General features: G+C 38.8%; 1 protein-coding gene across 1 annotated transcript in view; it reads right to left on the bottom strand.

The window, feature by feature from the left end:
• LOC103617429 overlaps positions 1-24601 on the bottom strand; it is a 56571-nt gene that overhangs the window by 11894 nt on the left and 20076 nt on the right. The window contains exons 11-15 of the mRNA XM_017736798.1: positions 22480-22591; positions 18830-18929; positions 9674-9713; positions 8676-8727; positions 2360-2471 (exon numbers count right to left, since the gene is read on the bottom strand). Of these exons, the coding sequence (XP_017592287.1) occupies positions 2360-2471; positions 8676-8727; positions 9674-9713; positions 18830-18929; positions 22480-22591 (416 nt within the window). The remainder of the gene's footprint in view (positions 1-2359; positions 2472-8675; positions 8728-9673; positions 9714-18829; positions 18930-22479; positions 22592-24601) is intronic.

Below are 24601 nucleotides of genomic sequence, written 5' to 3'. Positions count from 1 at the left end.
TTTATTTAATCGGGGATTATTATTTTTGATTAAACATCTCCATTGAGAGTGGATCTGAAAGTCCAGCTAAAGCTCATTGCTCATTTTGGACATGACTAACACACTTCATACAATACAGAAATCACATTAATTTTAATAATTTCATTCAATATACAATTCAATATACAAAAGAGAGTGCTTCTTCAATATTTGACAATATCTAAATTACATAAGCTGTAGAAATCTTTTCTCCATCAGACATTTTACACAGTCTCTAACAATCTCCCTTTAAACAAAACTAGTTCAAGTCAGTGTTCTGGTGTTCTCATTTATTATTACCCTAATTGATTTATCTTTCATGATCTGTTTATCAGTAAATTATTTTCATTTAATAAACATCTTAAACAAATCTACGAAAGAATTCCCTTCAAAGCTAGGGAAAATGGTAAATTCAAATTCCACCCTCCCAGAACCACATCTAGCAGCATATTTCAAATCCATTTTCACATATTTCTCTTATCTATTCAACAACAACTAACAGTCCCTCACACTTGAGATAACCATGAAACTAAGAAAAATACTTTCCTCTTTTCTAAATGCTGACAGAAAATGCTTTAGCAGAAGCTATTCCTTTTACAGTCTAACCCATTTGTCTTTCTCATCCATGCTGTTCTACATTAAGCCACAGAACTAGGTAACTATTCAGTCACATACAGAAAGCATTTATATTTACAACTAAGGGCAAAAGTTTAGAGATCCTTCTCAGGGGAAACAACCAGAGAAGTTCTGCTGTCTCTCAAAAGTGGGGTTTTGGCTGAAAAAAAGCCTGAAGAATTCAGTAGTTAAATGCTGGTGGTCAGGCACCTCAGAAAGTTTTCTCAAATTATAAAAAGTCAACAGGGAGTCCAATAGCTTTTTGCTTCTCCAATATTTAGCACTGTAGTCACCTTGGAAAAAAAACCCAAACCCAGGACCTTTGCTAACCCTTTCATTAAGCAGAACAGTGACTTCCTGTCCATCAACTTGCCCAGTCTGATGGTGTGTATGCCCCACTGCCCTCCTCCTGAGAGCTCCCAGGGATCTGAGAGATGCTGGTGTGACATCAGATTTCCAACAGACATAAGAGTTGAAACCATACTTAAAGAGTTTAACTTGTTGCTGCACAGCACAAATCATTGCATTGAAGAGATGTTTGAACAGATGGGGAAAATGACCACATGCATGGCAATCAGGCATCCACAATCAGTGGCTTTCAAATGGCAATAAACTGTCATGTATGTATTTCAAAATTTCTCTATGTGATACAGAACATTCCCTACTAACTCATACTAGTTGTTACACTATTCTATTACTAGTTTTGAGAAATACTGTTCACCTTTATCTGGAATCCAGAATAAACCTTAACATGTAAGTGCCTTAACAGCATTAATTTTTCAAGTATACACAGACTGAATTACTCTTTCAACATCAGTATTATTTTTAGGAATTTTTCTAACTCATCATTTTTAGGTAGAGTCACCTCATTTAGATTTTCAAATACCTATCCACAGCTTTAAATTAATTCTCTCAGTTCTCTGGTAAGCAGAAATAAGATAATGAAGACTGTTTGGCCCAAAAGGGAATTATGGAGCATGCTATACATTAAGAAACACTGTATATAGTTCAGCCATTAGAAATAACAAAAATTTTCAGGTGTCCAGCACTTTCAGTAATTGCTTGTATGAGCAACTCTGATTTAACACTTCCTTTTCACTGCAGACATCCTGACCTGCTCCATTCAGCTCACTAGTTAGCCCTTCTCAAGGTTCTTCTTTTTCTTTCTTAGAGAATTTGGTTAGATAAGTCTAGCAGCAACGCAGGAATTATCATGCTGGATTATTAATCTAGTATGGTTTCTTTTAAAGTCACCAGTTCCAGGTTGATCCCATTCTTGCTAATTTTGTGAAGGCTGCCATATGGAACAGGAGCAAATTTTAATTATCTAAGTGCTGTAAGTCTGTAAGTCATTCTGTATGTCTGTCCTCTATTCTGAATGCTATTTTGATGTAAGATAAACCCAACTACTTCCAGAATTCACAAAAAGTAAGATTACAGTATACTTTGAAACCACCTTTCAATTTCAAGCCTTCAAGCTTTGTATGGTCTTCAGTTGTGTTTAAGGCTTAGGGGTTTTAAACAAAAATTTACTTCCATACTTGTTACAGTTTCAAATACGTGTTATACTGCATGACACTAACCACCTTCCAAGAAAACCATGGGTTTTGCAACAGTCATAAAAATGCATCACATAGAGGCAAAACGTATTTCACAGACAAAATCTAACATGATTTACCAGGATGAAGATAGCAAATTATACATTCACAAACAAAAATGAACATACCTTTCAATTCACTGCTAATCTTGGGTAGATCAAATGAAACCACCTCATCTGATGTAAACGTGAGATCCTCCTCAAATATTTCAACATGCTGTCCATTTAAAAATAGGTTGATCTGTACAAAGAACACAGATTTTCAAATAGTCAAATCAGAAATCCATTGCAATGTGAATAAGTAAAGCATATTCCTAATTAAGTATTGATCTAGTATACTTCCAGTAATAGCTCTACAGATAAGGCTCTGTTGCTCCCTTTTAAAAGGTCAAAATACAATAACAATTCATTATAAACCTAAAAGAAACCTTTTTTTAGGGAAAAAAAGGCACAAAAAAAAGCAATGCTCTGTCCAGTTTGGTATCTTTTAAAGGAAGACAAATCTTTCCATCTCACTCTATATACTGCAATATTATGTGGAATTCTGTCACAACTCTTGACAGCAGAATCCCAAAACTTGAATGTTTCCATCTTTGCCATGATGTAATCCCTTTTTCTTCTTAATGTTGCTCTCCATATTAAAGACAAAACTTCTCTCTGCATCCTGTATTCATCTTCAAATCTATTTTGTGAAAGCTGCTAAAAAAAATACATCAATACCGGAATTTTGGGGTGGATTGTTGCTCAGTAGCAACACTTGGAGTAGACTCTAAATCAAGGACTTTATAGGTTCCCATTCTCTGCCAGCAAGAAGGTGCACAGGGAGCAAGGCCAGGACACCTGACCTGAACTGGCCAGAGGGATATTCCACACCAGAGACCATCATGCCCAGTTATATAAATGGGGAGAGTGGAGAGTTGGCTGGGAGCTGCTGATCGCTGCTGGGGGACAGGCTGGGCACTAGTCAGTGGGTGGAGAAACACTCTACTGTGCATCACTTACCTTTCTTGGGTTTTATTTCCCTCTTTCTTTTTTTGTTACCTCCCTTTTAATAATACCAACAATTACTACTTTGTTTCAATTATTAAAACGGTTCTTATGTCAACTTGTGGGGTTTATTTTTCACCTTTTTTCCAATTCTTCGCCCTATTACACTAGGGACAGGGGAGGTGAGAGAGTGGCTGAGTGGCACTTAGTTGCCAGCTGGGAATAAACTGTGACAGGCCTTTTTCATGCCCAACATGGGACTTAATGGGTTGAGGTAACAACAAATCTGATTAGAACATGTTAGAACAAATTTCTTTCAAGCATTCATTGTATTAGTTTAATAGGCACTGGTCACAATGATTTATTTGCTCTTAAAGTTGATGTGTTTGTTCCTCAAGTTCAATTACATAGTACCTTGCAGTATGTATTCCCTGTAAGGATGTTTATCACCCATGAAAACTGGGCTGAGGTTATCAAGCTGTACTTTGTAACACTGGCTAATGATATGATATAATTGCTGGTTGTGAAACTAATCTGGTATTTGCACCCAGCATTGCTGTCATCTCTGTACTTGGGAGACATCTATCAGAAACTACTGAAAATTAGACCTTTTCTCTTTGGAAACTCAGACCATGGAGGGGACATGCTTCCCTTCATCTTCCCCTTATCCTCCAGGCTAATTACAATAGATCTTGAGAATTTTTAGTATCCTGGGATGCCCAAACCAGCATGTTCCTATCATTATGTCTTCACAAACTCAATTAGGACCTCTGAGATAATCGAGTCCAACCTATGACCCAACACCACTTAGCTCAACTAGACCTAAGTGCCACATCCAGTCTTTCCTTAAGCACCGCCGGGGATGGTGAAGCCAGGGATGTTACCTCCTCTCAGGTAGTTGTATTGTGTGAAAAGGTCGCCCCTGAACCTCCTCTTCCCCAGGCTAAACAACCACAGCTCCCTCAGCTGCTCTTCCTGACACTTGTGCTCCAGACCCTTCACCAGCTTTGTCACCTTCTCTGGATGTGCTCCAGCACCTCAAAGTCCCTCCTAAATTGAGGGGCCCAGAACTGAACACAGGACTCGAAATGTGGCCTCACCAGTGCTGAGTACAGGGGGATGATCACTGCCCTGGTCCTGCTGGCCACACTATTGCTGATACAGGCCAGGATGCCACGGCCTTCCTGACCACCTGGGCACATGCTGGCTTATGTCTTCTGAGTATGTTCCAGGCCTTGTTTAAAGTTTAAACAACTATTTAAGACCACTACCCAGAGATCAGCCCTGCAGAGAAAGACTTGGGGGTGATGGCTGATAAAAAACTCAACATGACCCAACAGTGTACCTTCACAGCCCAGAAAGTCAATCCAATACTGAACTGCATCAAAAGGAGTGTGGCGAGCCGGCTGAAGGAAGTGATTCTCCCCCTCTACTGCTCTTGTGAGACTCCACCAGGAGCACTGTGTACAGTGCTGATGTCCCCAAAATAAGAAGGACATGGAACTGCTAGAGGAAGTCCAGAGGAGACCATGAAGTTCATAAGAGGACTGGAGCATCTCTCCCCTACAGAGACAGACTGAGGGAGTTGGGGCTGTTCATCCTGGAGACAAGAAGGTTGTGTGGAGACCTCATAGCTACCTTCCAGTATTTGAAGAGGTCTACATGGAAGCCAGAGAGCAACTCTTCATCTAGTGATAGGACAAGGGTAATGGGTTCAAATTGAAAAAAGGGGAAATTTAGGTTCGATATTAGGAGGAAGTTTTTCACGGCGAGGATGGTAAGACACTGGAACAACCTGCCCAGGGAAGTTCGTGATGCCCCATCCCTGGAGGTGTTCAAAGCTAGGTTGGTTAAGGCCCTGAGCAACCTGGTCTAGTGGGAGGTATCCCTGCCCATGGCAGTGAAGGCTGGGGCTAGATGATCTTTAAGGTCTATTCCAACCCCTTCAGATTTTATGTATGAACTGCCCTGAGGCTGGATCATTAAGAGTGGCAGGGTGCATGGGGCAGTATGGGCAAGGACTGTGAGCAGCTCGCATTTTGGAACTTCACCCTTGAACAAGTGCAGAATCCAGAAGAACTAGTAAAATATTTGGAAAAAGTATACTGCCACCTTGGCAATCCCAGAGAGACACAAATCACTGCAATGTCCTGGCCCAGGCCTACCGAGCTCTGTTTGACACTATTCTTCTCAAGGGGAAAAGAAGGTCTCTGGATCCAATGACAAAACCCCTGCAGCTACTCCAACCCTGGCGACAGGCACTGCAGAGGAATGAGAGCACCTCCTAATTATCAGTCACTCCTGTACACAAGAAATGGACACAAAACTCAGCTTGTAAAGGTGGATGCAGCAGGGCCATCACAAGAACAGGAGAAAGAGGCAGCGCAAGATAGGTATCTCTGAATAAGCTGTGGATATGCAAAAATATATCACCTGTTGTCCAGGTCAGCACATAATCACCTGGCTGCTATGATGCTGGGATAATGAGCTAGTAGCCTGTAATTAGACAGTAGGGAAGCCAACTAGCTAAGATGACTTTCTAGGGAAGGGGCGATTGACAACTGGACTTGAAAAAGGGGTCTAGGTCCTCAGCCCCTGAAGATGACTCCTGTTAAGCCTGAAGGAAAGGTATCCTTCCAACGAAAATGTTGTATGTTACCCAGAGAAGAAGACCACAATGCAGGGAGGTATCCGGTTCTTGAAGGCATTAGCCACGCTAGAAGTGATTTATTATGACCTGACTAACGTGCAACTACCCACAGATCCAAATGAAGCCCAATTCCTGTGACCCACAGGTCAGCAATTTGTACGCAGCACATCATCACTGTATCCTAACTGATTGGCAGCAATGACCTGGAGAGACAAAGAGGTACCAGCCGTGAATCAAGTGGCTCAACACCTCCAACAATATGAAAACCAAAAAACCCGGTCTTTCTCCCCCATATATATATATATATGGACCAGTATCTCAGCTTTTAACAGTAAGCCTTGATCCCCTTGATCAAGAGGAAGGATGTAGAAAGTACACACGGCAGGGTACCCTTCAGTTTTACCTGTGGGACCACTGACATGAGGAAGTGGGATTGAAGTGAATGACATCCATTTCATCTCTACTGGAGGACTCCCAGTATGAAAGATTCAGATGCAATCAGGTTAAACTTGAGGAACAAAACAATATAAACCAAATTAGCTGCAGCAGTTATCAGTGCTCAGTTGTCAGCAAACGCAAAATAACTCTACTCAGCACTTTCTTATAATTGCCCTTGAAGAATAACTCATAGAGACTTGCCTTCAGTAGGTTTGCTGCAATTTCTCCCTACATAAAAGTTTCAGGTTACCTTCAAAGCACACATGGAAAACAACTACTATTTGAACTGTAAAACCACTGGTGATCTATGATAAAATCTGTACAATTGCATAAAAGCAGTGGAAACAACAAACAAGACATTGAATCCAAACTGACACCCAGCAAGGTGTTATCAAACACAAAACAAAAGAAGCCATTGTGGAAATGTTAACATAACTCAAAATCTGCTTATGGAATTTTTTTAGTTTTAGGTCAAATGCTGACCTAGAGCAACTACACTCTTTGTAACTGAACTTCTAGTTTAGAAAATCAGTTAATTCATACTTACTTACTCTGTAATCTCTTACTGAACAGTAGTTTTTAAAACATGGCTGAATTTGGAATCAAGGACTTGAATCACGCCACATTTCACCCTCAGTACTACTGGAGGACAACAGTGACACACTGCATTTTGCTGACAACATATCAGTGCACACTTATCCAATTAGTTACACAGAGCAAGGACTTTGATTTTCTGTACTGACAAGAGTAAGTGAGACACTGCTTTCTTTCCTTGTTAAATTAGGTTACTGTTTAATCTCAGCATTTTACAAGTCTGGAACACAGTGCTAATTAGTAAGTTGATATTTCATTTGATGAACAAAACAGTGGTAGGCTAAGCTTCCATAAAGATAATAATTTCACGCTAAACTTGGCAAAGACAAGCCATTTGTATAAAGCAAAATGTAAGTGATGATAAAAGTAAGTATTCTTAGGCAACAAGAAAGGTAGGTTTTTTTAAAATGCTTTTCCACTGTGCAGAGTTTATAATTAACTTAGATTTAATAACTAAATGGCACCTTGTCTGTAAAGTTGTGAAATTAAAATATTTTCCATTAATGAAGAATACTACTTAAAGAATAGGGCTTGGTTGTGCTAAGCACTGTATGAGCGTTAAAGAATGAAAACTAAACAGTCCCTTTCTGATTCAGTTGTTTTGTTTGTTCCCCCTTGCCCACCTTTTCACTTGCTGCCTGTGCTCCCAGAGCTTCCCTGTGCCACCCTAAGCAGAAAGCTGTCACAACCCCTGTGGCCTAAGACAGACCAAAAATCTGGCCTTTGGCCACTTTCTTGATGGTGGATGAGTGAGAAGGCTCTTACTCAGTATTAGAATGCCTTGGCATAAGAGGAATGCAACAGTTACAAGCTACTTGAAGACCTTGGAAAAAGAAGGGCATATATGAAGTTTTGTCTGCAGTCTTGAAAGGATAAATTAAATATCTGATGGCACTCAGTAGAGCAGAGACCAATATTTATAAATCCAAACATTTTATGGTTTCAGCAAAACCAGTTTCTTCATCTTGAAAATTTCAAACTAGACAGGGGTACATGCATCACAGAGAAGAAGTAGGCTCTAGATGAACATGTCATCTTACACTGTAATTTCTCACCTAGGGCTGCCTTGACATCTGAACTGTTAGTTCTTGAACTGAAATAACCTATTGCTATGAACTGAATAGGGCCACAGAGTCACAGGCTCCTCCATGATAGTCAGCACAATAGTGGCACAGGCTTTCATCATTTCCGTTCTTGTAATACAGGCAAGAACAGAAATCACTACTTCTATTTTCACAGACAGGGTACCTGGAAGGAAAAAGCCCAGCTCTGTTAAGGTAAAACCTGTTGAATCAGAGGAAATTCATTGATTTTAATATTTATTCCCAGTAGTAACACAAAATACATCACTCCTCAAAAACTCAGAAGATGTGTCCAAGTTCAGAAGATTAATGTTCCACTCTCTGAACACCCAACTGCCCACTCGTTAAAGAGACTCCATTAACCTCCAAACAAGTCTACAATTTTCTTAAGTACTCTCTGCAAATGCAGTAAAAATAATTCAAACCTGCAATTCCAGGAACATGAAAAGAGAAGTTCAGTTTTGATGTAAGATATTTCAAAATTAGCAGCAATTAAAATGAAAGGTTGGCAAGTTCAACTGTTGCAAAACATTCAGTGTGAGTAACATTAGTCTCTGAGGAAATATTTTTTAATCAAAGTCACCATACTACTTGGCAGTTTTATAACTCAGTCACCAAAAAATGCCAGAATCAGCAGAATTTTTCAAATTACTTCAAAGAAAACAGAACACAGACTTTAAGCAGTAGGTCTTACCTGAACATTGCTTTTGGGATAATAGAAGAAAAATGGCTTCAAAACTGGAGACCTAGACACACAAAACAAGCAGCATAAATGCATTTAACTAGAAATTAATGAAACTGGCAGATCATACACCTTTGGACTATTCATACACCAAACACTTGGGAAATTAAAGCCATTCAACCACGACTAGCAATGGTTTTTCGAACGACTTTGGAAAGCCTGAGAAGTGTAAAAACTCCTTTAAATTCCATTATTAAGAATGTAAGACTTTGTTCAAAAAATTCAAGAAAGTTTTACTGAGGAGAGGTAGCCAAAATAGCAAAAATGTTTTCTTGACAAAGGATGTGCTTCATGACATTGAAGTCTACTACACTGCCAGCAGCCCCACATTACCTAGGCCAGCTACACAGGGCTACTGGAAATACAGCCACAGGTTCTTCTCCCATCTTTGTGTGCAGTATTTGCTTAATGACAGAAAGTTTTAGATGAATAAGGATGAAAAGGTGAGGATATAAAGTACCACAAGATTTTAGCCATATCTAGAAAAAAATTGAATCAAGCCAGGATTTTTTTTTTTTAAATATGCTCAACATTATTATGTTCAGCTCAGTCATGAAATGGTTTCATGCTACCATTTTGTGGGATGTTCTGACATTTGACCTTACATTTCTAGGTGAAGTGAGCTCATACAGATGTAAATTTGGTGGGCCCATATTCTAAACTAACAACTACAGGAGAAAACTGGTGTGGAAATTTGCATGTATTAACATGGTCGAGCTGATCAGAGACTCACATAAGTCACATTTATTTCAATAAAGGATTTTACTATTTGCATGCATATCGTATAGCACTCACTATTTTCTTGTTACCAGTTATTAAGCATAGTGTGACACAGGAAGATTTAGCTGCTTCTGTGGTTGCTGTCCCAAGCTGGGGAAGCTTGTGATGGTGATTGGTAGGAACATTATCATCAGACATTACAACAACTTAACGATCAGGAGTTAACTTACACTTTGGGGCGCCCTCCAACAATTCCAGTGAGGCCAGGGGCTGGAAAAGGAAATTAAATTCACAAAAGAATGGTTAAAGCCATCTTCAAAACACATCAGAGCTCACAGCTTATCAAAGCTTGAATTGATCCATTTTTAATAAATGCAGGGAAATCTCCATAAAATTACATACATTCTCATAAATTAACAAAACTGAACATTTTATACAAGTTAAAAGGCAAAACACGTAACTGTGAATTTTAACCAAAAAGAATTTAAATGTGCAAAGCATGAACTAAATCTTTAGAAACTTCTTCAAAATATTTTATATATTAATGCCAGTGAGGTAATACATTTGATAGAAAAAGAACTTAGCTTTAGTTTTTTTGTCATTCTTTTTTATTTACTTTCAAAGAGAGCAGAGAAACAATTCTGATGGACCATAGTCTCTTTTAACATTTGTTTAATATAACTTTGCTTGTTTAGATTAACTTTTATTTGAATCATTCTCTGTAGCGTTTAAACCAACTTTGCTTTTTTAAGGTGCTGGGTACTGGAGATCCCATTCCCTCTCTGTGATACATAGGTAATTTAGGGGCTTAAGGCACTAGCATGAGCCCAGATCTGTGGTAAGTCAGCACTGTAATATCAGCCTGCCAGGCTCTACTATCATTAAACCCATCTGCCAGGTCCGTATTTCTGAAAGAAACAGCTCTGCTCTCCTCATCCTGAGCATAGCTTCTCACCCTTCTTTCTGGCATGGACAGCAGGAACGAATACATGATGCAGCTCCAAACAGTATTGCAGGGGAAAGAAACAGTAAAATAAATATTTTAAATCAGCCTAAGAATTAATTAACAATTACATTAAGCAGTCTCTTAAAAACAAGTGCTGTGGAAAGCTGCCCACATAGTATATTTGGCCAAATTAATTCTGGCTAAAATGGGCTTCATGCTTTCTCCAGGTGTGAATTTCCTCTGTTTGTGCTCCAAGCAAACTAAAAGCCATGTAACTGTGCTGTTGTGATACTAAAGCTAACAGTAATAACCTCTACTCCAGAGCAGGCTGTTCTAGCTTGGATTCAGTGCCTTCTCAGTGTGGACACATACCAGTGGCAGCAGAGATTACAGAGCCTTGCTATATTCATGCTCATCAGAAGCAACTTCCCAAAAAAAGTCTGATGTTTGATAGTAAAGGGGAAAAAAAATGCCTTCAAAAGAAACAGTACCAGAAATAATTACCTCCCTATTCACTAAGTACTGTTAAAAAAATGTGGTGGTAGACAGAATATGAAAGAATCCCTTACATGAGCATTACACAATTTTAAATGATCCAGTGAGGTTTCAGCCCTATACATCTTACCTGTGCACTCATTCAAGCAGAACTGCCACTCAGCAACAAAACCAGCTGCAGTGATTTTATTGAGTTATGTGCCTAGTTTGTTTATTTAGGTTGCTAGGGAAGGAGGGTGGATATAGTAAGGTCATGTTGAAAATCTAGGTCCATAAAGCTAGTTAAATTATCTGTGGATTGTCATATGGGTCACTTCCTGCTAGGCAGCTGAACTGCTCATTAAGGATACCAGATTTTATTTATACAACATCAATTTCAACGTCCTGAAAGCTCTGAAAGCAAGCTCTTCACTCGCCTGCTTTCACACAATGGTTCTTGGCTCCTACAACGAAGTAGTTCTCAACATTGACAAGAAAACAATCAAAGTAAGAGCAACAACTGCTCACACCTCAAGGCTGAGATAACCTTCTAGTGCTGCTTGCTACTGCTCGTCTTTCAAGGCTCTCCAGCACAAGCTACTGTAACAGCAGATCTGTCTTTGGAGGTACTACAACTGTCCCTGCAACTGCAGAGCAAAGCTACACAGATATCCCAGTTGCAACATTATTGTTCATGTTATGATTATTGTTTATGTGAATATAAATAAGGTGGAAGCACTTTTAAGTCCAATTTAATTTTTATCCATATGAAATTCCTAGTTAGGCTTCAGGCAGAGAAGACAAAGGAAATCTTAAATCACTGATTGTAAGCCACAACCAGTTTGTTAGTTCTGTAAACAGCACAAGAGCACTACACCTCACCTCAACCCACAGCTCAGATTCCTATTACATCTCTCCAGTAAACCAAAAGAAGGCAATGAAAGGTGTAGTACACCCAGGTAATAGTGAACCTGTCACTGTGGCCAGACCTACCTTCTGCTAATTAAATTATGATCTCCTTGGATCAACCATTGTCCCAAGAAAACTTCCTATAGAAGTATCTCCTCATGCTGTACTTTATGCTTATGTTGCACTGCTTGCTTAAATATCTGTACAGATGCTCTCCCTCCTTTCTGGAAGACTTATCTTTATTTACAGTGACACAAACAATTTGTCATGCTTGTAGAGAATATCAATCAGGCTGCAGGCTCAAATTGCTGAGATTCTCAGCTAAATTGAAGCTCTTGATCTCCTTTCCCAGAAAGGTCACACAACCTTTTTTTGTCATCAGAGCTCCATTCCTCAGTGCCTCAAGGCAGATAAAAGTATTGTCTCACCTGCTACCAGCGAACCTCTGGAACAAGTTGCTTCATTCCAAGCTAATGAACTCACCACCACTCTCTGCCAGCTTCTGTGCATCAGGATGGCATAAAACTGATGCACTGCAAAAAGTAGTGATTACCTTTAGATGGGAGACCTTCCTTTCAGTGCATCTATACCCTGCTCCTGTTCATCTGCAGGTACAGTATTTGTCTCATGTAATCATCACACTGCGCATCATGACACTTACTTTGAGTCAAGCATTTGATCCAAAAGCCTTCCATTTCCTCACAGTGTCTGGGGACCGAGCCTGAGAACTACAAATTCTCCAGACGGCTGGGCATTTAAAACCAGTGAGCACTGGGGATTACACCACTGGATTTCCCGTTTTTATTAACTCCCAAATATATGACATGGTTGGAAAATCTTCAGGCACCAAGACTTGTAAATCTTTTCCTTTCTAGGTGACCAAGCTAGATTCCTTTGGATTCTGTGTTTAAAGGTTTAAATCTACATTTACTCTATTAAATAAATAAATAAATAAATAGTTAGAAAGTGCTTTTCCTTGGTTAACCTGCACAATTCTTCACACAGTCTTATACTGTCTTTTCATTTTATGACTCCTTCCTCTAGGCTTCTTTAAGTCTTACTCATTTTCAGCCCAAGTATCTTACGAAAAACAAACCATCATCCTCTGTATATACATGTACATATAATTAATTATTTGTCAGGTTTTCTTCCTTGGTGTCCATGATTCTGCCAGCACACCTGCAGACTCCCAAATTTTGGGTCCAATGGCAAATTTGATCCAAATCGGAAGGATGGAGAGGAATCTCAAGAAACCAAAGCACACTAACATCCCATGACTGGCACTCCCCTGTGAGCAGAGATGTAGTTACAGATATCCATGTAAATAATACAAGGTGAAGCCCAGTCAGGATACACCTCCTTGCTACAACAGCTTGACCGTTCCTGGTTACCCAGGTATGTTTTATCTCTCCAGCTGTCTCTTGATCTTTTTTATTTTCTCACTCTACAAAACCCATCTGTGGATGGACTTGCAAATAAAAACTCTTCTAAAAATCACGTATGATACACTGGAAAAGACAGGAAGTTTCTGATAAATTTCATGAACAGAGGTAGCTAGCAAACAAAAGACTACTTGGGAAAACCAATGTTGCTCTCAGTTGGGGCAATTCAGGGAATGGATCCACTGAAAACCAGCCCCAGCAAAAGATGCATAAAATCAGCACCTATTTCAGTATGCAGAACCACCATGTTCTAATACATTATAATCTATGTCATATATACCACACCCTGTAAAATGCCCCACAGCAGAAAGAACTCTGGCTGGAACTTGCAATCAACCTATGAGATGCAAATTTCCACCAAAACAAGCTTCATTCCTTCCAGCTCTCATTATTCCCCACTGGATTTACAGATGGTGGAAAAGCCTGATGTGCTGCCTCCTTAATATTCCCTCTGTCCTATCCCAATCCTACTTGAATGGTCACACCCACTTTTGGATTAATACTTCTTTAATCGACTTCTGTTAAAAAAATCCCAAACTTCTGTACAATTCTGTGTATTTTTCAACAGAATAAACCATTATGCAACATACAAAGGATGCTAGACTGCATGAAGCATTTTGTAAAATGTTTTGGAGTAAAAAAGCATGAAAATGCTCCAACTACTTGAAATCTAAAAAGCTTTAAGCACTGTAAGTTTAATAAAACTTTAAGGTTTTTTTGATGTTTCACAGAATTTCAAGATACAGTGATGTTTCTTGCTGAACAACTTTCAGCTTTTGACCCTTATATTTCCAGTGACTGAATTAGCTCAACCAATAGGTTATTTATGTATTTACTACATATTCTAAGGAATGATTCATGTATTTATATATAAAAAACAGACAAAGTAGTCCACTTGTCAAGCATTATTTTTCTAAAGTGATCGAACTAGAGAAATATGAAATCTCTATTGACCTTTTACAAAACTGAGGTTTATACTCAGCAGTTCTTACAATATGGTTGAGCACCAGCACAAAATGCATACAACCTTTTTTTTTTTTACAGAGGTCAACTGTATGTTCTTAATTATTCTATCTATGTCTTCTGAAAACAGCAGATAGTTTATCTTCTGCAGTATTATTCTCAAAAAAATGGGGACTGCAGTAAACTGCTACAACAAGGACATTTCTAAAAGCATCTTCCAACACAGTTAGGACATCAGTCAAAATATTTATATATACTCAAGCACTTTAAAATCTCAAGTTGTATTAACCAGCTGTCATCTTAGTGTCAAACTCCGGTCATTTTAATGTGAAATAAGGGTCAGCACATGATTTCAGCTATTAGTAAAATATTTCTTAGCTACTGAACCCTCACTAAACTATGAACGCCAGATTCCCACAGTAAAGGCTCTTCTTGAGCCTCTTCTATGCCGCATTTCATTCACAATGAAGTATCTGAATTAAAGAAGACAATATAAATATACTAAATCAACAGAAAGTATTTAAATTCTAACCATTTGGCTGACTGGACTGTACATAATGAAGATATTTTCACTGAATAATACAAACCAGGCCTCTGATTGCTAGCTTTTATGAAGTGAGGGTGAACTGCTATGAACTGAACATTGCAGAACTGCACTGAACTCCCATAGCCTACTACAGATTTAAAAATTTGAGTCTATGTGTCCAGGATTCTCCAGTGCCAAGCACAGGAATCTCACTTTACAGAACAGAAAAACAGCTGTGAAGACCCCACTATTAGGACTGAACAGTACAGACTGAAAATTATTCTTTTTTTCAGGAGACCAACACGCATAAAGCCAAGCAAACTTGCTGGTTGCTGCTAAAAAAACCCCTGGTTATTATCAACTTTCAGACTACTGAGGACTAAACAGAAAGAATAAATTAAATAATTAAAAGGTTAAACTCAAGTATTAATTGTAAAAAAGTATTAAAAGATGGGATAAGGTATGTTTGGGCTTTTTTTTAATAGTATGTATCCCTTTAAGTTCATCAGAACAGCATAATCCAAATGAAAACTGATTAAGTGTTTGAACTTGTGAACTAAATACCATACTCAACAGAAGTTTACAGTAAATGTCTTCCATTCCAAACAGAAAATAAACAACAAATCGCTCTCCAACATGGCACGTCTATTTACAGTAACTTCAAATTCTTCTCTGGGCTTAAGAGTCTCATCTGCAGTTTTAATAATACTTAAAAACAATTTCTGTGGGAGTACACTAATGTGTCCCGCTGGTCTTCAACAAAAACAATGGAAATTTAAAAAGCATTATGAAAAGAAGTCAGGGAATAACTAAGAAAATCTCAGTCATTCACTGTTGACTATGGAAGCTTCTTAAAAAATGCAACAGTCTCAAAATTCTCTCTTGCAGGTCTAACAGGTCCTTGTCTATATTGCAGAGCACAAACACACAGAGGCTTCAGCCCACTTCAACATACAGATAGCATTCCTTTGTTTTACACAGAGGATGAGATTTCGTAAGAAATTGGGAATTTCAGATCAGCACAATGCCTTTAGATGGTTGTCTTTCTACTGATGTGGATGGGAGCGGGGAAGAATCAGCATTCTCAAATTGATCAGAAGCTATACAATATACAATGCTCTCCTTTTATGAGATCTAAGTTTTATTAGCCTTGACATATACAAATGCCCAAAACCTGTATCATATCCAAAGATCATATGCTGCAAAGTAAGTCAGAAGTTATTAAATACTGACATTAAGACTCCAAATTCACTAAAAAGCACATCTGATAACTCAAGACCTAGCATCTGAAGTTTTAAGTCTCTGAAGTGAAGAATTATGAAGATTACTCCTCAACAAAATTATTGTGATGTGCTTTTTAATCACAGGAAGAATTTATTTTCATTTTACTGTTGCTCCCTGCAAAGTCTGAAAAACCACAACTGAAAATGCCCTCAAAAAGTTATCAGGAAAATAGGTAAAAAATTTTGACTCAAGTGATTTAAATTTAGCCTAAGTGAGAAACACCAAAACTAGGCTTTTAGTACTGATTACTAAAGACATTAATCTATTTTACCTACAATTACTAATTTTCATGTTATGGTTTGCCAAAATAAAACTACCTATGAACTCCAGCTCACAGCTCCTCAAGTAGTGACTAGCAGGCTAAAACCACCTGATGAAACACCAGAAGTGACAGTGCTCCTGGATTTCACTACAAAAGATGCAGCAGGAGCTCTTGTGACTCTCCACCCTTATTCTGAACCATCAAACCTCTTTTCTCAATCTCTCTTCTCCTCTACTCCCCATTCCTAAATTTTAGCCAAATTTAAGCTTGGTCCCCTTAAATACTGGTAGAGTTGCTCTTCAGCATTTCTTACAGGGAAAGCAGAACCAAGGACTCTTGATTCACATTCTTTTGTGGTCATGCTTTCTTGCACTATCTCAGGAAACCATCTGTAAAGCAGACAGAATAGTTTCCAGTGTTACTAGATGTTAGAAAGCTTAGCTGATCATCTTCATGCAGCTTGCTAAAGATTCTTGGATGAAAGCTGCTATACGTGAGGATTATTATCTGTACAATTGCCTACACATCACTTAAGAGTAACAAACACCAAACTGCTACTGAGGGGAAAGAAGAATAAATAAATACTGTTAAAAACAGTACTCCACAACCACTAGATACAGTTCAGCCAGAAGAGAAAATATTTCCCTTTTTTTTCTTTTTTCCTTTTTGTCCAGTACAGATCTGAAAGTGTACTTTGTTTTTTAAAGGTCACTCTTAAATGTCCCAAAATAACAGAATGAAGTGTTTCAGTTCAGGTGACATCACCCTGCAAATCAACAACTTCTCCTTCCTCCCTGGTGTCCACTATGAAGGATTTGTAATTTGTTCCTGCTTTTCCCCAGTTCTTCATTAAAAGAATATGCAAAACAAGAAAGAAGGGTTATTTGCAATGACTCTCATAGTCACTATTTCACCTCCTGGAAGTGAGCTAATGTAGGAGAGTTGGGAGGGGCATGACCAAGCTGGCAATCTTTGAAACACAGGACTTCATTGTTTAAAGGATTTTCATCAGGAAAAGCCACTCATGCTTAAAATCTCACTTGGTGTGTATCCCCACAACTGCCACCATTTTGGCAGAACAAAGCCACATGAGGCTACATCACACAGATCCACGTGGGCAGCACAAAACCACATTTGATAGGCATGCTCTATCCATGTAAGAGAGAGCAGCCACAGCAATTTTTATTCAGTGCCCAGTGAGAAAAAGTGGTGCAGCACTGTACAGAATGGGACCTCAGGTGCTCACTGCCCAGAGCACTTACACAGAGGGCACACAAGGCTCAGGTTCTGGGTTCTCTGCCTGTGGACGCTCTGATCCTCCCACGAGGGTGACCAAACTGCCATAGGGCTTGCTCTGCCTCTCACTGAAGCTGTGACACTTTGGAGAGTTGTAATCATTTGCAAAAATGTCCCACTGAAATAGAGAGGAGGGGAACAGCTGAGGGAAATGGGGGAGGGAAATGAACACCAGGTGCTGTTACAGGAGAATTCACCTAGGACGACAACAATCTCAACAGTCTTAGGTCTGGCTTCTGTTCCCAAGATCACTTACCCATCTCTACAAGTCTTGTCTGTGGAGCTGCCAGTTTTAAGACAATTAAGCATCAAGAATTCTTTGTTCTGCTCTTCACAGCAAGGTCTGGAAGTCTACACTACTGTCAGAAACTAAGCATCGTTAAGCTGATGCAGTTATTAGTACAACACTAATTACTGTTTGGCGGTGTTGCAAAATTCTAAATCTCACTGAAGAAAGAAAATTAAAAAGATTCTCTAAATCACTGCTTTACACATATTCCACATCAACAAATAGCCTACTAAGCACTTATATCCCAAATCTGACCCTTCTCGGCTTACGCAAGAGTTTATGGGTGCAGGTAATAGAGAAATTTACCACACAACAGCAACACAAAGAGGTGACTGTATGAAGCAGTGCCAGTACATCTTCCACAAATTAAAAAAAAGAACGACTGTGGTTGTTCAAGCACCTGGAAGCATGTCAGTAAACAGCTCTGATACCCTCTGACACTAATCATTTATGTCACAGGGGCCAAAAACCTTTTTGCAGCCCTGTACCTGGCAAGGAAAAGTGCTATTTATCACCAAATGCCTCAGATGATTCCAGAAATAGCCTCTTTCCCATTGCTGCTTATTAGCAGCAGTTCTGTAATTTGAAACAGATTTTTTTTTTTTTTTGGAGAAAAACTGCTAGAGGATGTTCTAAAAAGCTTAAACTGTTCCTTTAGGAAACAAACCTAGCACCCCAATCATCATCCACACAGACTGCCTAACCCGATTCCACATAGGAAAGTATTTGTTTCATCACTGAAAGCCCTCATAACAAGAACTGAAAGTGTGCCAGCCACCTCAAGGCACAGATGTTCATGTGTAACAGTAACTCAATTTCAATTCTACTCATACTCTACCCAAGCCATGTAGTGCAGATTTTTCACTTTTTCATTCTCCAATGATCAGTGGTAAAAGGAAAAAACTGAACCCCTAATAAAACCAACACCTTCAGACTCCAGAGAATAAAAAGAAAAAGCAACTTTAAAATTTTTAAAAGATGATATGAGTATTTACCCATGCCAGTTCCAGCTGGTGCAATCTCTCTAGAGAAGATTTCTACAGCTTCTCTTTGTTTATGGTGTACAGCAAGCCAAATAACAGCCTCCCGAGGACCCTGCTTCAAAAAGGTTAAAATTAGATCAGCTTAGATGCAGAACATCGGTTAAATTTACAAAACTGAAAAGTAACTGTAGCTCAGCATTCAAGTTAAATAATTTGGTGAATTTTTATCCACCATCACTGTGATTTGCTGTTAACTTTTCATTATCTTTATTTTGCTACCATGGAATCAGTGATTGGGTATTTCAAATCACTAGGACAACGTGCCTTTTCTCCAGCATTCTCCAAGAATCAAGTACTGTAACTAACAATACCAAATACTTGGCTTCACTCTCAGTGGAACTGGCAAACAAACTTTGCTCTTATTCTAAGTGCACTGAGTGTACTCTGGGGCCAAGTTAGAGAGCCAGGTTCACTTCTCTTAGCATCAAGAAGGAAGCAGATCTGCCCACAGAAAAGAATTCAAACCTAATCCTTGGGAGATAAATGTAAGAACAGAACTTGTAAAAACCACCACATTTCCAAAGAGAAGAGCAGATGCTCCCTCTAAAGGTAAACCAAATCAGTACTGTGCTCCATACTCTAGTCAGAACACCTGTCGTTGCAGATAAGTACTGTCTCTCACTTAAAATTTTACTTCTCGAAAAATTGTATTTTCAGCCACTGAAGGATCAATACACTGGAATCAATACACTGAGTGAAAGCCTCAGAGCAAGCATTAGGTCTTACTGAGGGTAAAGACTATTTATTCCAGAATTTGCAAGCACCAATAGGAACTATCTTTGCTCTGCCTTTGAATCTTCAAATATGTGAAACATACTCACAATAAAAGTCTGTCTCTGAGTGTCTCTTACTTGTCCTAAAGCACAAGTTCAAGTACATACAAAATGGGACTGCACAAGGTAGCAAAACCTACTTGTCAGGAGTTTCTCACACAGCACTACTCTGTTAGTACGGAATTCTGCAGCAGAGCATTTCTTCTCTCTGGAATTCAGCTTTTCTTTTTTTTTTGGTTAATGTACATTAAGTTTCTGAAAATTCTTTGGTAACCTTATATGAAATTCTTGGTTTACTTATATCAATATAAAATTTAAAAGAGGACAAGCTTGACTACAAGATACTGGGAGATTTCTTCCAGTGTTTATATCCTTTCTTTATGTCAACAGGAAAGGAAGTGTTTCATGAAAGCATGAAAAAAATACCTACAGTTGGGTGGGGGGGTTTTGTTTTGTTATTCTATAGAGCTCAGAGCACTTCAAAAATCTCTAAATGCCCTGTCTAATGAATTCTTTTAAATTTGGTAGCTTTTGGTATTCTAAAGAGACCATCATGCTAACAGACTACTAAATCCTCTATTCCAACTCAAATACATGACAAAACCCCTGCAGGAAGAGGATCACTCGTATCAGGTTATACCAAGGGAAGGAAACTACCTACTTTTTAGCTGGTGATCAGCTGAAATTCAAAAATGAGGGGCCTTCTTGTTTTATTATGTTTAATCCAATGCCCTAAACATTCATGAAGCTGAAAGATTATTTTTCTCTACTCCCAATTCTAGTGGCATATACACACAGAGGTACTCTGAGGTACAGCAATGATTAAAAAAAATAAAGGGGAAGCAATTATGTCTAAGTACCCTTAGGTAGACATACTCAGAGACACAGTGCTTGCCATCCTTTCCTATTTCTCAAGGAGATTTCGTGTTATCAGGAGCAGTCAATACTCCACAGAGTAGCTCAGACTACAGTATGCACGTGCACATAAGGCTGGGATACACAGTGATTTCACAGCCACAAAGGAAAACCTTTGCACCAGTTTGACAGTAGTCCAGCCACACCATACATCTATGCTGAGCTACAAATATTGTTCAACTTACCCTGTCTTGGTACTCAACTACATACTTGCTTTTTGTAGAACTTTCAAAACAGAAAGTATTTTCCTTACATGTTAATATACTGCTTAGCACAGTATGGCTCTGGTTTTGAGCACTATGATTTGTAACCCAAATAACCAGTTCTAATTTTTCATGGAAAGACATGGTAGGAAAAGAGTATTTAAGGGACTACATTATCCCTACCTGAAGCCTCAATGGACAAATGCTTTCTCTGGGATTCTATGACTTTGTATTTTAAATGGAAAAGCAAACTCCACTCGCCAACCCTTTTTCTCAAGCTACCATGGCTGCTTTCCAGATGAAAGCTCCCCTGGCTAGTTTCTTCTAAAATGCTGGAGGAAGTGTGAAGGGGGAAGGCAACAGAGCGCTTTCCTGTATTTCAGCCTTAGCTCTCCCATCCTGTTTCAGGCATGTATGAGAAGCACATACAATGGCAATGACACTCTGTTTACTTTTAATATAAGATCTGGGGACTGAAGCTGGAAATACAGAAAGTACTACAAATACTCTCTTTCATTTAAAAAATGTCTTTCATGTACTGTAAGCAATGTAAACTGAACAATCAGGAAGGAGAAACTGCTCTTCTTCATTATTCACTTTGTACAATGAGACAAAACTTTCTATATAATAATTTAATTAAAGAATATATTACAATGCATAATGATAAGGAGTTGGCACAAACAAAACACAGACAAGTTGAACATCTGGAACATCTGTTCCTATGTTCCAGAATTTTGATTCTTCACTCAGTAAGACACTTAGAATTGCAGGTTTTATAGTCCTAAAATAAAAAAGACCACATCATAAAAGCTCAGTCTTCAGGAAGCAACTCTTGCTGCTTTGAAGGAAATTGAAACTCAAGCTGAGTTTCACTGAAATGAACAGCTGCAGATATAACTTGACCAATTTCTAAGAGCACTCAATTTCACTAGTAAGAAGTTCACTGTCCTTCTCCATATCACATTCTTGTTTCCTTTAGATACAAACTGTTGGCTATTAAACATCGGCACTCATAAGAACAAACTCAAGAGCTGAGTTTTGCCACGTGTACCTTAAGAGTTTTGCAAGACTGCCACTGACAAAGAAGAATTAAATGCTACTGTTTTGGAACAAACTGAACTGTCTAAATATTTAAAGTGCATCTAAGTGAGGACATGATTTGCAGTCTTTTTCCTTTAAAAAGGACTTTCATTCTCTAGATTAGGAAAACAGACCATGGATAACACAGCTGCAGTGGCTATGGCCATCATTCATATTCTTACATACACAGTCACAAAATACAGTGCAGAGTTACAGTTGAAGATTATTTCTCAAATAGTACTCACAGACAATTTTAAAGTTGTGCAGGCAACATTAATGCTGAGATTTCCTGATTGCAATATTTATAATGTGGTCTTAGACTTAGACATCTAAGGTAAGTCTATGCCGCAGAAGTTTTTATAATAAGGTATTTCTTGAGATGGAAAACATCAGAACAGAGTACAACATTTTTTCTAAGATTTCATATCAGTGCTTCTGGAAGACCCAATACTACAAAGACCTTGTCAGTATTAATTTTGTACATTAAGTAGTGACAGTGAGTTCTTTGCAACGTGAAGGGGTGAAATTCCCAAGATGATAGTGACTTCCTTTAAAGTTGTGGAAAAGATAACAATATGGAAAGATTAAAAGAGGTCAGTGTAAGTTTAAGAACACTCCACTGCATACTTACACCATCTATACTCCTTCTAGCATGAGGTCCATATGTATCTTCAGACCCTAAAACCTGTACGTTAACTGCACTGTAATCTTCATACCCAAGCTGACTGAAAATAAGACGAGTCCTGCAACAAATGATTTTTTTATTAGTAAACTATCTTGAAATGATTATCTCAAGAAGCCCTGTGTGGTCCACAGAAGTTAACTCTGCCAAGTAGCTGTATAAAAGATTTTATCAGTTGAAATATTGCAATTATGTTAGGATTATGAAAGTGTTTTGCATTGGTGGAACGTTTTGAAGACACTGCTAATATATCATTGTTGTCATAAATATTAGCACAGTACCTGAAAGAGTAAAACGATGTACAGGACTTAAACACAAAACACAATTTTTTAATTGCTGTAAAGAGATGGAAGGGTGTTCATGCATTACAAATGAGGCCACCTTTATTTTCGATGAGATAAAAAAAATTAAGACAGACAACATCATTTAAGGTAACTAAATTTGCAAACTGTGTCTGTACCAAGTTGTTTTAAATTATTTATCTACAAATATTACAGTTACAGATACTACAGTTCAAAATACATTCTGTGGGTCATTTTTAGCCCTTTCATGTGTTAGTAATGCAACAGAGAATAATGAAAATGAAAGTACACCAGAGACTGTTTCAAAAAGACTTCTTCACACACATATTGCCAGATCGCTTCTGCTTTCAACAATGAATAAACAAGTAAAGAAAGAAGCAAAAGAAGCAATCTTACAAGCTGCCAAAGCTGCTCAATTTCTTAGGCTAACAACTAATTTGACCTGTATAAATGAAGCTCCTTAAATTTGTGCACCTTATTCTGCACTTGTTGCCATTAGACTACTGGGCAGAACTTAACTTGGAACACACTGGAACATGGGTAGCTGAAAGATCATGTCCTTAGAATATTCTTTTGAAACACAGAGACCTGGCCCGACTCGATCAATGGCCTAAGGACAACTGCATGAAGTTGATTCAGTATGGCAAAGTGCTGGCTCCTGCACTTGGGTCACAGCAACCCCAGGTAGTGCCACGGGCTGGGTGAGAGTGGCCTGAGAGCCATTTGGCAGAAAGGGACTTCTAGGTGCTGGCTGATGGCAGCTGAACATGAGCCAGCTGTGCCCAGGGGGCCGAGAAGGCCAGTGGCATCCTGGCCTGTATCAGCAATGGTGTGGCCAGCAGCACCAGGGCAGGGATTGTCCCTCTGTACTCAAGCATTGGTGAGGCCACACCTCAAGTCCTGCGTTCAGTTCTGGGCACCCCACTTTAAAAAGAATATTGAGGTGCTAGAACATGTCCAGAGAAAGGCAGCAAGGCTTGTGAAGGGTCTAGAAAACATGTTTTATAAGGAATGGCTGAGGGAGCTGGGGTTGTTTCGCCTGGAGAAAAGGAGGCTCTGGAGGGACCTCATCATTCTCTACAACCACATGAAAGAAGGGTGTACTGAGGATGAGGCCAGCTACTTCTATTATGCCTGCAGTGAGAGGGCCAGAGGAAATGGCCTTAAGCTGACACAGGGGAGATACAGATTGGATATCAGAAAAAAAATTTTTTACTGTTCAGGTTGTAAGGCATTGGAATAGGTTTCCCAGGGAGGTGGTGGAGTCACCATCCCTGGAGGTGTTTAAAAGGTGTCTGGATCTGGCACTGGGTGATGTGATTTAGGGATTACAGTGATGGAGCTGGGTTGATGGTTGAACTTGCTAATCTTAAAGGTCTCTTCCAACCTTGATGATTCTATGATTTTATGACAGAAATCAGTAAAAAGACTGATGTTAACATTTCCTAAAGAGTTATAGTTACTGACAGAGCATTCTTTGAGAGGGATCAGAACAGCTTAATTCTTATTCTCTGTCTGGGCTGACATACACCAATCTTTTGATGTGTCAAATAAACAATTCCACATATTAAGATGTTTAGGACTACATTTGAGATGGAAAATATATTTTTGTATATTGTAATATATTGTTTATTGTAATTTTGTATATTGTAATTTTCAAAACAGAAAACTTGCCCACAGGCATGCCTAATGGGCTAGAGGCCACTTATCACACCAGGTTAATCAGCCTTCAACTACCTCACATCAGGTTTCCTCTGATGATTACTCAA

Source organism: Corvus brachyrhynchos, unplaced genomic scaffold (assembly GCF_000691975.1).
Source record: "Corvus brachyrhynchos isolate BGI_N302 unplaced genomic scaffold, ASM69197v1 scaffold175, whole genome shotgun sequence".
In the NCBI taxonomy this organism is placed as follows: domain Eukaryota; kingdom Metazoa; phylum Chordata; class Aves; order Passeriformes; family Corvidae; genus Corvus; species Corvus brachyrhynchos.
Note: the sequence above shows the minus strand (reverse complement) of the source record. Positions and strands in the feature narration are given on the sequence as shown.